The sequence below is a fragment of the Macaca nemestrina genome, chromosome X (genome assembly GCF_043159975.1).
Source record: "Macaca nemestrina isolate mMacNem1 chromosome X, mMacNem.hap1, whole genome shotgun sequence".
NCBI classification, from domain to species: domain Eukaryota; kingdom Metazoa; phylum Chordata; class Mammalia; order Primates; family Cercopithecidae; genus Macaca; species Macaca nemestrina.
The window spans coordinates 74,124,428-74,140,752 of NC_092145.1; the positions used below are offsets into that span (position 1 = coordinate 74,124,428).

The window sequence follows — 16,325 nt, forward strand, 5'->3', positions numbered from 1 at the left end:
TTATACTTTATGTTCTAGGGTACATGTTCACAACGTGCAGGTTTGTTACATATGTATACATGTGACATGTTGGCGTGCTGCACCCATTAACTCGTCATTTACATTATGTATATCTCCTAATGCTATCCCTCTCCCATCCCCCCACCCCACAACAGGCCCCAGTGTGTGATGTTCCCCTTCCTGTGTCCAGGTGTTCTCATTGTTCAATTCCCACCTATGAGTGAGAACATGCTATGTTTGGTTTTTTGTTCTTGTGATAGTTTGCTGAGAATGATGGTTTCCAGCTGCATCCATGTCCCTACAAAGGACATGAACTCATCCTTTTTTATGGCTGCATAGTATTCCATGGTGTATATGTGCCACATTTTCTTAATCCAATCTGTCGTTGTTGAACATTTGGGTTCGTTCCAAGTCTCTGCTCTTTTGAATAGTGCTGCAGTAAACATGTGTGCATGTGTCTTTATAGCAGCATGATTTATAACCCTTTGGATACATACCCAGTAATGGGATGGCTGGGTCAAATGATATTTCTAGTTCTAGATCCTTGAGGAATTGTCACACTCTCTTCCACAATGGTTGAACTAGTTTACAGTCCCACCAACAGTGTAAAAGTGTTCCTATTTCTCTACATCCTCTTCAGCACCTGTTGTTTCCTGACTTTTTAATGATTGCCAATCTAACTGGTGTGAGATGGTATCTCATTGTGGTTTTGATTTGCATTCCTCTGATGACTAGTGATGATGAGCATTTTTTCATGTGTCTGTTGGCTGCATAAATGCCATAGGCATGGACAAGGACTTCATGTCTAAAACACCAAAAGCAATGGCAACAAAAGCCAAAATTGACAAATGGGATCTAATTAAACTAAAGAGCTTCTGCTCAGCAAAAGAAACTACCATCAGAGTGAACAGGCAACCTACAGAATGGGAGAAAATTTTTGCAATCTACTCATCTGACAAAGGGCTAATATCCAGAACCTACAAAGAACTCAAACAAATTTTTTATTTTTAATAGAGACAGGGTTTTGCCGTATCAGCGAGTCTGGTCTCAAACTCCTGACCTCAGGTGATCTGCCTGCCTCGGCCTCCCAAAGTGCTGAGATTACAGGTGTGAGCCACTGCGCCCAGCCAGATTAAGCTTTTTAATGCAAATTTCTCAATCTCAGAAATGAAAATATAGTTAACCCTTTGTATCCGTAGATTCTGCATCTGTGGCTTCAACCAGCTGAGGAACAAAAGTCATTTGAAAAAAATTAATCTTCCTACTGAACATGTACAGATTTTTTTCTTGCCATTATCCCTTAAATAATATAGTATAACAACAAATCACTACAACATTTATATTGTATTAGGTATTATCAGTAATTTAGAGATGATTTGAAGTATACAGGAGGATGTACATATGTTATCTGCAAATACCATACCATTTTATATCAGAGACTTGAGCATCTGCTGATTTTGGTATCCATGGGAGGTCCTGGAAGCATCTCAATGATACCAACAGAGGACTATATAGGCATGAGTCCTGGTTTCTTTACTGCACATCAGTTATTAATGGATAATATTAATGAGTAATTTTTGTTTGAATTCATCTCTGTTGTCTTTAGAAGTTCTGTGCTTCCAAACAAAGAAGCTAAGTAAATTACTTCTAATATCTATAATGATAATTTTCTTTTGATTTGCATTCAAAATGTATTCAAACCCTATACATCTTAATCCTTAGTCATCATCTCAGTGGAAATGTTTAATTATCTTCATTTGGGATTTTAAAAACTCACTGACATGTAGGAAACTCTTGTCCAATTTTCAGCTTTTTCCTGTGTCCCAGACATCAGGAGCTCAGTTGTTCTTTTTCCTTTTCTGTGATTCTTTTCTGAGGATATGTAAAATACTGAGAGTAAGAGCCTGAGAAGCCCACATGATAAAGGCCTTGATCCTTCTGACATATTAGTAGTCCTCTATATTGACAACTTAAGTTTTTTTTTTAACTTGATCTCCATTTTTCTACAATGATATGATATGAATTATGATTTGACCTATTTTACATTATTTATGGAAACAAATGGCTTGCATCTAAAAAGGACAAAATTATATACTTCATTGAATGAAACTTGATTTTAAAGTGAAAAAATAATAAAACCAAATACTTGGATATTAACTTCCCAAGTGTTTTTAGATTTACTTCTAATCCTCTGTCCATCTGAACTATAAAAATTCCACAGTTGTTTCTATAAGTGTATATATAGCACATTTGTAAAGTTTTAAATAGTAATGCGCTTGTGAGTTTATTCTCCACTGAAAGTGATTAAAAAATCTTAAAGTGTAATATTAAATAATTTAAAAGTAATTTTTTTTATAACTAAAACATTTTATCCAAAGTTCAGTTACTTTTTCTATAGTTTTTTGATATTTTTAAATTTTTAATAAGGTATTTATTAATCTAGGAAAGTAAAATAGTCCCTTGACAAAAATTTTTAACTGAATTTATTGAAATTATATTTGTTAAATGATTACAATTTAAAAATACTCTGTGTTTGATGTTAGGCTGAACATGAAAACTTTTTATTTGAATCATATATATATATTTTTTTTAAGTTTTGTCCATCAACTAAAGGCACAAACAGATACCTCACTTCTACTGGTGCTGATGGAACAATCTGTTTCTGGCAATGGCATGTCAAAACAATGAAGTTTAGGTAAGTTTAGAAATTTTGTGAAAAATTAATCATGTTAATTTTTATCTATTGCCTTGATTCTTAATAGTCCATGTATTTAGATATATGTATATATATTTATATATGTGTATGTGTATTTGTGTATACATATCCATACCTACTTCAATAGATAAAGAGATTTTAGGATAAATTTTTTTTGATATTAATGTTGAAGAGACAATTTATATAGAAAATTCTGGTAGAATTTTATTTGTTTCATTTCTTACTTTGGTAAGAAATCTCATAATGGTAGTAGTAAGTAATATGGTTAATAAAACTGTAGTAATACTGATATCATAAATGATGTTTGCAAGGTTAAATGCATTTTTAACCTAATGGATGGGAATAGTACTTATTGACCACATTCCTTTTGTTTTTTCTGTAATATTGATGCTAAATCGATCAGTATCCAGTAGTGTGCTAACATTCTGGCCCATTAGCTAAACATGATGAAACATAAAAATACCTTATTTTTCCTCTTTAGAGATCGCCCAGTGAAATTTACTGAGAGATCCAGACCTGGAGTCCAGATATCTTGTTCATCTTTCAGTTCTGGTATGTGTAAAACTGGAATGTTTTGAGCATCTGGAATATTAAATGATCCAGTTGTAAAAACAGATTATGTGATTTATGAATAAAAAGATACACATTTGAGTGTTAATTGAAGGATATCAAAAATCTGAACCATGTGTTATGATAGATAAACTCTTTTGGACTCTAATGTGTAAGGTTGATTTTTTTTTTCCTTATTCATAATTTAATACATTTTTATATAATGGTGATTTTGCTTGGTAAAAACAGACCCCCTACTCTAAATATCCACTAACAAAAAAATTTACTTCCCCCACAATCAACACAAAAATTCTGCCCTGAGTTACAAAAAAACATGTACTGTTGCTCCATATTGAAAACTCTTTTACAGTGCTTTTTCTACTGCTAAGAATCCTACATTAGTTAACCTTTTTTTTCTCCTTTTTTTGATTGTGGTGAAATATACAGAACTTAAAATTTTATCATTTTAGTCATTTTTAAGTGTACAGTTTGTAACTTTAAGTATATTCACATTGTTCTGCATCTGTCACACCATCCATCTCTAGAACTTTTTCATCATCGCAGTTGACTTTTTACACTCAACCACTATGGCCACGGTAAAGAGAATTGTAGATAAATTGTCTTTTTTTTTTTTTTTTTAAGACGGAGACTCGCTCTGTCGCCACTATGGCCACGGTAAAAAGAATTGTAGATAAATTGTCTTTTTTTTTTTTTTTTTTTTTTTTTTTTTTTTTTTTTGAGACGGAGACTCGCTCTGTCGCCCGGGCTGGAGTGCAGTGGCCGGATCATAGCTCACTGCAAGCTCCGCCTCCCGGGTTTACGCTGCCTCAGCCTCCCGAGTAGCTGAGACTACAGGCGCCCACCTAGTTTTTTGTATTTTTTTAGTAGAGGCGGGGTTTCACTGTGTTAGCCAGGATGGTCTCAATCTCCTGACCTCGTGATCCGCCCGTCTCGGCCTCCCAAAGTGCTGGGATTACAGGCTTGAGCCACCGCACCCGGCCGATAAATTGTCTTATAAATAATTTTGGAACATTACATTTCTAAATAAAGAAATGAATTCCTCAAGGATGTGTTCTTTAATGTTTATGATCATAGGCCTGTATTCAGTGTATATATAGTTTGTAGATTTTGTTGGATGAATGATATAGTTTTACATTTTCTCTGAATCACTAGTATGTCTCCAATAATTAGAAGACAACCTTGTGTTTCTTGAAGCCTTTTTACTAATGCAAGGTGTAGCATACAACTAAGGAAGTAATGAGATGGTTTTTAGGGTTCCTTGGTACTATGTTTTGTTTTGTTTTTTAATCTTCTAGGCGGTATGTTCATTACAACTGGTAGTACTGACCATGTGATTAGAATATATTATTTGGGTTCTGAGGTTCCTGAGAAAATTGCTGAATTAGAGTCACATACGGTAAGAGAAAATCAGAAACAGTTGCTTTATTTTTGAATATCCTTGGAAAGTTTATTTCATTTCTTTTCTGATGTGTACCATAGTAATATATACAAATCACAAAGTTTGGCTTACACTTTACTCTTGTCATCAGTACTATACATACTAGTAAAAGTATGAGTTAATTATTCTAAAAGATTTTAAATAGCAGTCTCTAAACTATGGTACTTATAGACTGTCAGATGATTCCATTGGAAAATAATTAGATAAATGATGTGGGAAACAGGAAATGATTATTTTCAAAAATTAATAAAATTACGTGGAAAATCTAATGCAACTACTATTAAATTAACTATTTTAAGGTGTTATCTTACATTAGTGTGCTGTCTTATTATGGAGAACGTAATAAACTAATATCTATTCAGAAGTATTTGTCTCTTGAGATATGGTTTATAAGGTTTCCCTATGTCTGGTTTGTTTCCTATTACTGCCAATAAGCAGTCCTCATTAGTTAGTACATTGTTTTGGGCCTCATTGAAGTTAAAAAAAAAAAAATCTACTTCATGATGTTTTTACCTATGAATTTGAGAGAAAGAGCACTTAATTCATTTTACAAATAAGTCCATTTTAACCAAAAATCTGTTTTATGTCTTAGGATAAAGTTGTTGCTGTTCAGTTCTGTAACAATGGAGACAGGTAATTATGTAATACATATTTGTGTAAACAGATGTTTGATATATGTTACTACCATTCCCTCAGATGCAGCTACTTCTATGATAGATACCTTATTTCTGTCCAGTTATTTAGGTTCAAAGCCCTTGTTTGTCTTTGATGACATCCTTAGCCATCACTTCCACAATCTCATCCAAGTCGTAACCATAGCCTATCAGGTCTTCCTTTCTGAGTGCTTTCTTTTTTGTTTATTTTGCTCTATTTCTTTTAGCACCCACGTTATTCAAGCATTTCATTATTTGACCTGTGACCTGTCCATCTCTGCCAGTGTAACCTTGTTCTTTTTTTTTTTTTTTTTTTTTTTTTTTTGAGACGGAGTCTCGCTCTGTTGCCTAGGCTGGAGTGCAGTGGTGTGATCTCGGCTCACTGCAACCTCCATCTCCTGGGTTCAAGTGATTCTCCTGCCTCAGTCTCCCCACTAGCTGGGATTACAGGTGCATGCCACCACACCTCGCTAATTTTTTGTATTTTTAGTAGAGACGGGGTTTCACCGTATTAGCCAGGATGGTCTTGATTTCCTGACCTTATCATCTGCCCGCCTCGGCCTCCCAAAGTGCTGGCATGAGCCACCGTGACCAGCCAACATTGTTCTTTACAGAAATCTTTAGTGTTTCCTCTTCTCTGCCTATGGAGTAGAATTCAAATGTCTTAGCCTGGCATTCAGAGCTCTTTACCAAATGACTTAGATCTACATTCTTTTCTACTGTTCTCCATATGAATCCTTAGATCCGGCCTAATTGATATACCCTGCTCCTGTTCACATCTCATCCATTCCTTTGCTTATACTTTTCCTCATATCATCTCTACCAAGAAACGCCATTTCCTACTTTCTCCTAACCTCTTTCTCTTTCTCTCCTACTTTCTGTCTTTCTCTTTTCCTCTCATGTCCCTCTCCTTTCTTTTTTTCCCCCCTCTTCTTAACTAGGTCTTATCTTCCTTTTACGGTTCATGCCCTACCTGAAACCTTTCCTGAATGTTCCAGCGTTTAATTGTCTTGACTTTCTCTGAATATCTATATCACTCATTATCCCTATATCCCTAAAGTCAGAAATTATATGCAGATATCCTTGCACTCTCTAAAGTGTCTAATCCCAAAAAGATGACAGCCAAAAAGGCTCTAGCCTAAAAGTTTACCTAGCATAATAGATTTAAAATTTTAAGCACCTAGCATTAATTTGTTTCCAGTACGGGTTATTTCATATCCAAAATACTTGGTACCAGAAGTGGATATTTTTTCAGATTTTGGAATATTTGCGTATTATAATGAGATGCTGGGAGATGGAACCCAAGTCTAAACACAATTCATTTATGTTTCATGTATACCTTACACACGTAGCCTGAAAGTAATTTTATGCAATATTTTACATAATTTTGTGCATGAAACAAAGTTTTGACTATTTGGTGACCCATCACAAGAGGCCAGGTGTGGACTTTTTGACATCTGGCGTCATGTTGACACTCAAACACTTTCAGATTTTAGAATTTTGGATTCAACTAGCTCAACTTGTATGTCTATAAGGACTTTTTTTTTTTTTGAGGCGGAGTCTCACTCTGTCACCCAGGCTGGAGTGCAGTGGCACGATCTCGGCTCACTGCAAGCTCCGTCTCCTGGGTTCATGCCATTCTCCTGCCTCAGCCACCCGAGTAGCTGGGACTACAGTACCATGCCACCGTGCCTGGCTAATATTTTTGTATTTTTAGTAGAGACGGGGTTTCACCATGTTAGCCAGGATGGTCTTGATCTCCTGACCTCGTGATCCGCCCGCCTCGGCCCCGCAAAGTGCTGGGATTACAGGCGTGAGCCACCGCGCCCGGCCTATAAGGACTTTATAGGATGATCATGTTCTATTTTTAAATAACTTTTGACTGCAAATAATTACACTGATGGAGTTGTTCATTTTTGTCAAATTTGAGAGTAAATAATGATGGTCTACAAAGAGTGATGTCTATATTAGGAATGAAAAAACCACCAAATAAATTTTAAGGTTGACTTGATTGCATTATACTGAGTTAGATGCTTGAACATTAGTATAGCTACTATTCTTTCATGCTAGAAGAACCTAAGTTTTTAACTCCCTGTCTTTTTCTATTAAGGAAAAATTACATTATTGTGGTCTTAATTATTCGTGTGACCAATAAACACATGAGGAGATGTCCAATTTTACTAATAATCAAAGAAATATAAATTAAAATAACAGTCACTTTTTTTTCTTTCAGAATGACAAGATAATGAAAAATGATAATCCCAATATTGCCAAGGGTTTTGGGAAAATGGACACTTCTACAACTTGTGATGAGATTGTAAATTATTAAAAAAACTTTTCAGGGAAACAATTTGGCAGTATGTATCAAAAGCTTTAAAAATACACCTACTCTGACTCAGCAAATATATGTATGAGGTTGTACAAAGATTATATAGAGATGTTCATCACAGCATTATTTATAATGGTGAAGATTGGAAACAACAGTTGATCATTAAGGGATTAATTAAATAAATTTTGGTACATTCATATAGTTGAACACTTATTAAAAGTGATAGTTTTGTACTTGGAAACATAGAAATAGATCAACAAAATACAGTTAAGCTAGGGAAAAACATATATAGTTCAGTTCAATTTTTTGTGGTAGAAACTATTGAAGTGTATATGTCTGTATTTTATAAATTCTGAAAATAGAAACCAAAGTGTTGACAGTGACAGAAGTATGAGTGAATATGTATTCTTTTTAAATGACATCTTTATTGAAATATAATTTAAATAACATAAAATTCATTGGTTTTTAGTATATTCATAGGGTTGTGCAACCATCACCACAGTCAATTTTAGAACATTTTCATTGGCCCTGAAAGAAGCTCATACCCTTTAGCTGTCAACCTCCAATTCTCCTATCCCTTCACTCCCAGCTCTGGGTAACCATTAATCTACTTTTTGTCTTTGTAGGTTTGCCTATTCAAGATCCATCTATGTTACTGTGTCTATCATTCTTTCTTTCTTTTCTTTTTTTTTGCTGAATAATATTTCATTGTATGAATACGCTACATTTCGTTTATCCATTTATCCCATTGATGGACATTTGGGTTGTTTCCACTTTTTGACTTATTATAAATAATGCTGCCATGAATATTCATGTACACATTTTTATGTGGACTTATGTTTTCATTACTCTTGGATATATACCTGGGAGTAGAATTTCCAGGTCATATGATGACTATGTTTAACATTTTGAAGAACTGCCAAGCTGTTTTCCAAAGTGACTGTACCATTTTACATTCCCCTCAGTAGTGTGTGAGGGTTAATGTGTTACTTATATTATCAAAAAAAAGTGATTTACATTTTGAGAAAATTAATAAAGTTATTTTAACTCTGTCTAGTTTAAGATTTGTTAGTGGAAGTCGAGATGGAACGGCAAGAATTTGGCAGTATCAGCAACAAGAATGGAAGAGTATAGTGCTCGACATGGCTACTAAAATGACTGGGTAAGAATATATGTTAGATGTTTATGTGGTTCTCATGATATATTTTACATTGAGTTTAATAATGAATATAAAATATCTTTTTACATTAGTAAATAGTTTGAAGTTAGTTGTAGACATGAAGTTTGCATCTGTACAGCCTCTAAGCAAATCGTCTTTACTGTTGATTGACAGACTGGATGACAGGAATATTGCTGATTCATTTGATATTCTGGTCTGTTGTGACTCAAAGATCTCTGTGTTCTACTGATGCCTATAGAGCCATTCTCTGCCTTAGATTTTTATAGGTCATTAAAAAATATATCTATATTACTTTCTACCTTGAGAGTTGTCCCTGTTAAATGTCATCATATGTTTAACTTTTTCTTTAATTTTCTAAGGATACTTTTATAATATTTTATATTGTTAGCATTCCTACTCAGTAATATATTTACACTTAATCAGCATTCAGTTTTGTCATCTTCACTGTTCATTGAAAGATACATAATTACTTCTTTGGGACACTACAGCTTCTTTAGGGTATGGCCCTGAAATCAACTGTCTTTCCATTAGCTGCAGTATAAAAATGACTTTTTCATCATAGCTACCTATTGATAATGTCATATTTAATTACATAAAAATGGTACTAAATTTTCTACTGCTTTTTTATAAGACTTATGGGTTTTCTAAAAAAATTCATATTTAAGAGAATAAATTGGCCATTATGTTTTCCTATTTTCTGATAACCAACATAAGCATGAATTTTATTTTTCAAGGTATTTATAGATTTCTTAGTAGTTTCATAATTTTTGGTTCTCAAGGAACTATTTACCAAATTTTTGTCATTTTAGGGTCTTTTTTTCTCCCTGAATTAAGCTAACAGGTATTGCCCTATGCAGATACATTTACTTTTTTCTTTCATGAATACTTAACAGTATAGTTTAGGATTTTTTAATCTAAACAGTTGTGTACTCCTGGAGAAATTATGTCATAATTTGCTACTTAACATGCACCTTTGTCCAAAATTCATAAGATATGAATACTGCAAATTGTTTTGTTTAGCAATAATTTGCCATCTGGAGAAGACAAGATCACTAAACTTAAGGTGACTATGGTGGCCTGGGATCGCTATGATACCACAGTTATTACTGCAGTGAATAATTTTCTTTTGAAAGTGTGGAATTCTATCACAGGACAGCTTCTTCATACATTATCTGTAAGTATTTTAGTTTTAGAGTAATTAAAATGGTCAAAAAGCACATTATTTTAAGACACAGGAAATTTAAGTTCCAGTTTCCTTTCTGTGATATACTATACTAGCCCTTGGAAAAATGATTTTCTGAAAGGCCTCTTTTGACATAGCTGTAAAATAGGGATGACACGCACTATACCTGCTAAAAGCAAGTATGAAATCTTTTCAAGATCTTTTCTAAGTCTAGTAGTTACTCATCTACTGTGTTATTGTATGCAATGAGGACATGTAAGTTATTTTGTTTTTACCAGGGGTTAGCATTTTTTCATTGTTACCGTTATAGGGGTAGAGCGTACCTTATTTTGGTAAAGATATCCTACATAGTCTACCTTTAGTGATTAGTTTATGCAAGAAATAGGGGTAAGAGGAAGAAGTAGGAAAAGAAAGGTATTTTTTCCTCTTTCAGAAAGTGTATATTTGTCATTGTAAGAGGCTACAGTATTTGTGATGTAAAAAGTTGACCATGGTAACCAAATTTGATATGGGAGGCTTAGAGAAAACTTCCTGAGGAAGTGTAGTTTGGGTTAAGTTTTGAAAGATAAGTAAGAATTACCCAAATCTCAACTTAAGTGTCAACTCCTTGATTAGGCCTTCCCTGATCAAACAATCCAAGATAGCCTCCTCGTCTTTGTCTTATTATGTCACCTTGCTTTACTTTTACTAGGTTCATCACTATCTGATATTTTATTGTTATGTTTTCTTATTTTTTTACTGCCTCTACATGGTAGGGCATCAGTAAATATTTGGTAAATCAAATATGTGAGGAGACTGGGGAGTGTTTCTAGAAAGAGGGAATGGCATGTGCAAAGGTCCTGAGGTAGATAGGAGCTGAAAGAAAGCCAATTTAGCTATATCACAAAGAGCAGAAACAGAGTCTCCCCAGATACAATGGGAAAAGTGGACAGGGGCCAGACTAGGATTTTGTAGGATCTATTGTAAGACCAATAGAAAATCATTAAGGGTTTTGCTTTTGAAAAATACCTTTTAATTTTGGTCACAGAAGAGGGAATAGATTGGAATGAGTTGAGAGTGACTACAGGTAGATTATAGGAGTCTGATAGTAGCCAGGATGAGCCAGGATGATAATTTAGATTTGTGTGGGGGTGGTGGAAATAAAAGTGTGCTTACCAAATACAAATATGGCATTTTAAGATGATAAATTGATAAATTTTAAGACATTACTTATTTTGACTAGATCTTGTTCCCCATGATCTAGTAACTATGTCCTCTCCTAAGGCATGTGACCCAAAAAAAGGAAAATCCCCAGCTTCAAAGTTCTTTTTTTTCCCCCTAATGTACATTGAAGTAGTCATGTCATTATCATTAGAGTTTAGCAAACTCACTTTATTTTTTGCTGGGTACGAACCTGAGAAAATATTGGCTATATCAAATTGATTCTTTTAGCAAGGGATTTTGTTATAGCAAAGAAATAACTTTTTCTGTAGTCACTGGGAAGAATTTTGGTAAACTTTGAGTTGTGATGGTATTTATCATAAGGGGATTTTTCCTACTAATCTTATCACTACGTTTTGAGCCAGTCTAAAGTTATATTTTCTTTCAGTAAGCTGTATTTTTGTCCATAATCATAATATGGTAGGATACTCTATTATTCTACTTTTTTTAATAGCATGATTTGGGACAAAATGCACTTTTGAGATTTGCAGGATATGATCATTTTTTAGACGCTACTGATGTATAATGTGATAGTGTGTTCCTAAGATAAGTGCAGCTTCGGAATGTTCTCTATGCTTTTCTAAGGCTTGGAGCCTGTTCTTAAACATAAACTCTCTAGTCAGGAGTTAAGTCCAAAGAAAATGAACAATGATCTTAAAGCAGATGTTTGTAAACTTTTCCTTTCCGAGGCATATAAACATATAACATATGTAAACTTGTTATATGTTATATAAACATATAACATATGTAAACATGTTATATGTTGTATAAACATATAACATAAAGCATTGGTTTTCAAACTTATTTCTTTTTAGCAGAAAATGTATTTTCTAGATAACATCTTAAATGGAACTCCCAAATGTAAAGTAGATGTAGAGCAGAACCACTGTGCTTTATCCTTTGAATGTATCATGAGGCTTACTAAAATACAATTTGAATACCAGTAATAGAGAATAGAGTGCTGAATTGTACTGATCATTGTGTCAGAATTGGGTGTTATTGAAAGATTCTGTTTGTCATATATTCTGTGGCCTTTTAAATAGCCCAGTCCTAAATTCCACTTCAGAGCCTTGGTTAATGAGCTGTATTGTTTAGACTATATTTTAAAAACATTTCTGGATCTTCTGTTTATTGAATACTTGATAAAATCAGCAGTTTATAAGGAAATCTCACTGAGGTATATTGTTCATATAGTATCCACGTAGTAAATGCTGTTTATTATTCTGCATAAATCCATTTGAACCAGACTGATAGCACACTGAAGACCTTTTTACCAAATGAACAAGACATTTTGTGTTGCTTTTCATTTTTAATACTGATTTTTATTATAGGGACATGATGATGAAGTATTCGTTCTGGAAGCCCATCCATTTGATCAAAGGATTATACTTTCAGCAGGTCATGATGGGAACATTTTTATTTGGGACCTTGACCGGGGGACCAAAATTCGGAATTACTTTAACATGGTAAGAGACACCTGTGTCTAGTTCACATTAAAACCAACTTCTCTTATGTAATAACTTGGTTAATTAAAGTATACCTGGTACAAAGGAACCTCTTGTCATTTGTGTTTAAATTGGTTAAATAATTCAGAGAATAACTCAAGAACTGAGAATAAGGCCAGTTGAGCCTTTCAAGATGTTAGCATTTTCTTAGGTGTTAGCATTTTCCAAATTCTGTTCCCTAGCCCTAAACTGCAGATACTCAAATGTATTAAGCTTTGGAGTTAACACCTAACCAAAATCACAAAAAGATTGATGTTTAAAATGTAATTCTCATTTATGAATTATAACAGTGACTGTAATACTTGTGTCTGCCCCTGGTAAACCTCATATGATTTAGTAATCAGAAAGTTGTTTGGCAAACATGGACTTGGAGATATGGATGCTCTTAAGATATGTCTCATACAAGCCATGGAAAAATCTGGTGAGCTATCTCTCCTCTCAGAACACCCTTCTATGGTGATGGGAATACTCATATCCTCTTAAGAATAATTCTGACTAAACATTTCTAAATTGTTGGTTGGCCTTGGAGTTTACTTTTATATGCTTTATATAGACCCAAAGCAAAGACAGATCCTCTGTCTTTTATTAGTAAAATTGATTGTGTGCTTTAATTTTAGGATGGTTATTTTAAGGCTTCATTGCATTATAACTTAAGATGTGAAGATAGTATCTTGACTTTGCTGAGGTAGTGCCTTTGTCATTTTGGTTGCATTTAGTTCTATTTTAATCTTCACAGTCACTCATTTAGTATTTCATGAGGTATGTCATTGCTAGCAATGATTGATTTTATCCATTGCAATTTGCCTCTCCCTAATTTCTTTCAGGGATTTACTGTTTCAGTAGGGTTCTGGCTACAGAAGCCAGAGAGTACTTTGGAATGTTTGTGCATCACAGAGTCCATGGTATTAGCAAGGAAAAGTTGTCACCTATCTATTATTTGAAAATTACTCTTAAGATGACTTGAGACTCCTCTGAATTTCAGATTGAAGGCCAAGGCCATGGTGCGGTGTTTGATTGTAAATTTTCACCGGATGGAAACCATTTTGCCTGCACAGATTCTCATGGGCATTTGCTGCTTTTTGGTTTTGGATGCAGTAAATACTATGAAAAGGTTAGCATATTTTAATTTTGCTGTAGAGTATAATTTAGGATTGTGTCATTCACAAATTTTGTTTAAAGTCCTCCAGTTAATAAGGGCTGTTATGTGTCAGTAGATATAAAATAAAAGAAAGTTGTCTTTCTTAGTAAAGGTTCTCAATTGTGATCTGCACTGCCAGAACATTATGTTTGGCTGTGCAGATCACGATTGAGATAAATTACAGGGTGATGAAGACATAAAAATTCCTTAGGAAATCCTTTTGCTTTGAACATATTCTCTACTGCCTTCCAGGTATAATAGGAGAGTAATTCTAATACATCACATCTTCTACTTCTCATGAATTGGGAATAGACTGCTGGCGACTGAATATGTTTATTTTCTTAGGTGGCTATTTTACTTATTATTGATCCTGTTAAAATACTTTGGGAGCTAACTTAATTAGCTAACTTAATTAGTTCTTTATGTTTTGTTAGCTGTGAATTTGAGAAAGTTTATAGAATTGTAGAGTTGGAAGAGAACTCAATCATTGAGGTCAGCTCAATAATTGTATTAATACCAGGTTTGAGTGTCTTTGATGTGATTGATATTTACCTGTTTTATCATATGTATTATACTGCATCTGTCTTCATTTGAATAAAAATAAGCAAGAAAAACATAATTATATAGGTTTGTGTAATTTTTACAACTTAAATACAAATGCCCAACTATATCTACTGGGTTGTTGCTTTAGTTCTTCTTATCATAATAGAAGAAATATGATATGTCTAAAAATTAATACAGATTATAGGATTTTGTGGAGAAAAGAGAATTACCATCTAGATAATTCAATTCTATTCTACCTAAAGGGGGAATATAGGGCAACAAAGGACTATAAGAGTATGCAAAAAATTATCTGATTTAAAAAATGAATGTGCTCTAGGAATGAAAACAAGTATTTACTTATAAATTCCCTCTGTATGTTAACCCACTAAAAATCTGTCATAAAGATTCCAGATCAGATGTTCTTCCACACGGATTATCGTCCTCTTATTCGTGATGCCAATAACTATGTATTGGATGAACAAACCCAACAAGCTCCTCACCTCATGCCTCCTCCATTTTTGGTGGATGTTGATGGAAATCCTCATCCCACAAAATTCCAACGGTTGGTACCAGGACGGGAAAATTGTAAAGATGAACAGCTTATACCACAGCTGGGATATGTGGCTAATGGTATGTTTCCTCTAAAAGTAAATTTAAAACATTTTGCACAATATTATACATTACTGCTGTATTCTCTATGATGTATACCTCCTGCTAAACTCTGGAGTAGGTTATAATATGTTTCATCTTCTGTTACTGTTAATTTTCAGTTGTATAGTACTTTTAACCTTAGCATAGTACTTTTTCATTGTTTATCTCACCTGGACACAGATAAGTGGGTTAGGACCAACATAAGCATATATGCTCAAGCAGATAATGTATTGACCTATTTCTTTAGAAAACCTTATATATGTATGAACCTGTTGTTTTCTATAGTATTGAGTTGTAATAAAAGCTTTTGTAACTGGTGGAATTCCACTGCTTATATTATTGATATTTTAGTTTGAGAGTTCATAGTTAATTAAACTAAGAAGGTGAAACTTTGAAAAACCACAGACTGGCCAGGAGTGGTGGCTCACGCCTATAATACCAGCACTTTTGGAGGCCGAGGTGGGTGGATTACTTGAGGTTAGGCATTCGAGACCAGCCTGGCCAAGGTGGTGAAACCCCGTCTCTACTAAAAATGCAAAAATTAGCTGGGGGTGATGGTGCCCGGCTGTAATCCCAACTACTTGGGTGGCTGAGGCACAAGAACCACTTGAACCCAGGAGGCGGAGGTTGCAGTGAGCCAAGATTGTGCTACTGCACTCCAGACTGGGCGACAGAGTCAGACTGTCTCAATAAAAAGAAAACAACCCCTACCCTGCAGCTGGAGGTAGCTATTTACCTATTCTCATGTTTGAAATGCAAAGAGTTATTGGGTGTAGAGTAAGCGGATGTGACTATTTAAATAACACTCGGTCTTGGGAGATATTGGGAAAGCAGAGATGTTAGGCAGCAAACCTATACAGCATTTAACTGCACTGAATACCATAGACAGTTATAAATACAATGGTACATATTTATCTAAGCATATCTAGACAGAAAAGGTACAGTAAAAATGTGGTATAAAAGATAAAGAATGGTATACCTGTGTAAAGCACTTACCATGGAATGGAGCTTACAAGACTGCAAATGCTGTGGGTGATTCAGTGAGTGAGTGGTTGAATGTGAAGACCTAGAACATTACTATACAATAGTGTACACTTTATCAACACTGTACACTTAGGCTATGCTAAATGTGTATAAACAATATTTTTCTTTCTTCAGTAACAAATTAACCTTAGCTTACTGGAAACACTTTTTAGGTTTTTTGTTTTGTTTTTTTTAA

The 16,325-nt window shown here is 34.2% G+C and overlaps 1 protein-coding gene across 2 annotated transcripts in view; it reads left to right on the top strand.

Annotated features, from left to right (window-relative positions):
* LOC105464459 (bromodomain and WD repeat domain containing 3) overlaps window positions 1-16,325 on the top strand; it is a 134,047-nt gene that overhangs the window by 69,768 nt on the left and 47,954 nt on the right. For both annotated transcript variants that reach the window (XM_011712408.3, XM_024787598.2), the window contains exons 9-17: window positions 2,595-2,695; window positions 3,198-3,268; window positions 4,582-4,682; window positions 5,317-5,357; window positions 8,764-8,868; window positions 9,907-10,060; window positions 12,601-12,735; window positions 13,757-13,885; window positions 14,860-15,085. In XM_011712408.3, the coding sequence (XP_011710710.1) occupies window positions 2,595-2,695; window positions 3,198-3,268; window positions 4,582-4,682; window positions 5,317-5,357; window positions 8,764-8,868; window positions 9,907-10,060; window positions 12,601-12,735; window positions 13,757-13,885; window positions 14,860-15,085 (1,063 nt within the window). The remainder of the gene's footprint in view (window positions 1-2,594; window positions 2,696-3,197; window positions 3,269-4,581; window positions 4,683-5,316; window positions 5,358-8,763; window positions 8,869-9,906; window positions 10,061-12,600; window positions 12,736-13,756; window positions 13,886-14,859; window positions 15,086-16,325) is intronic.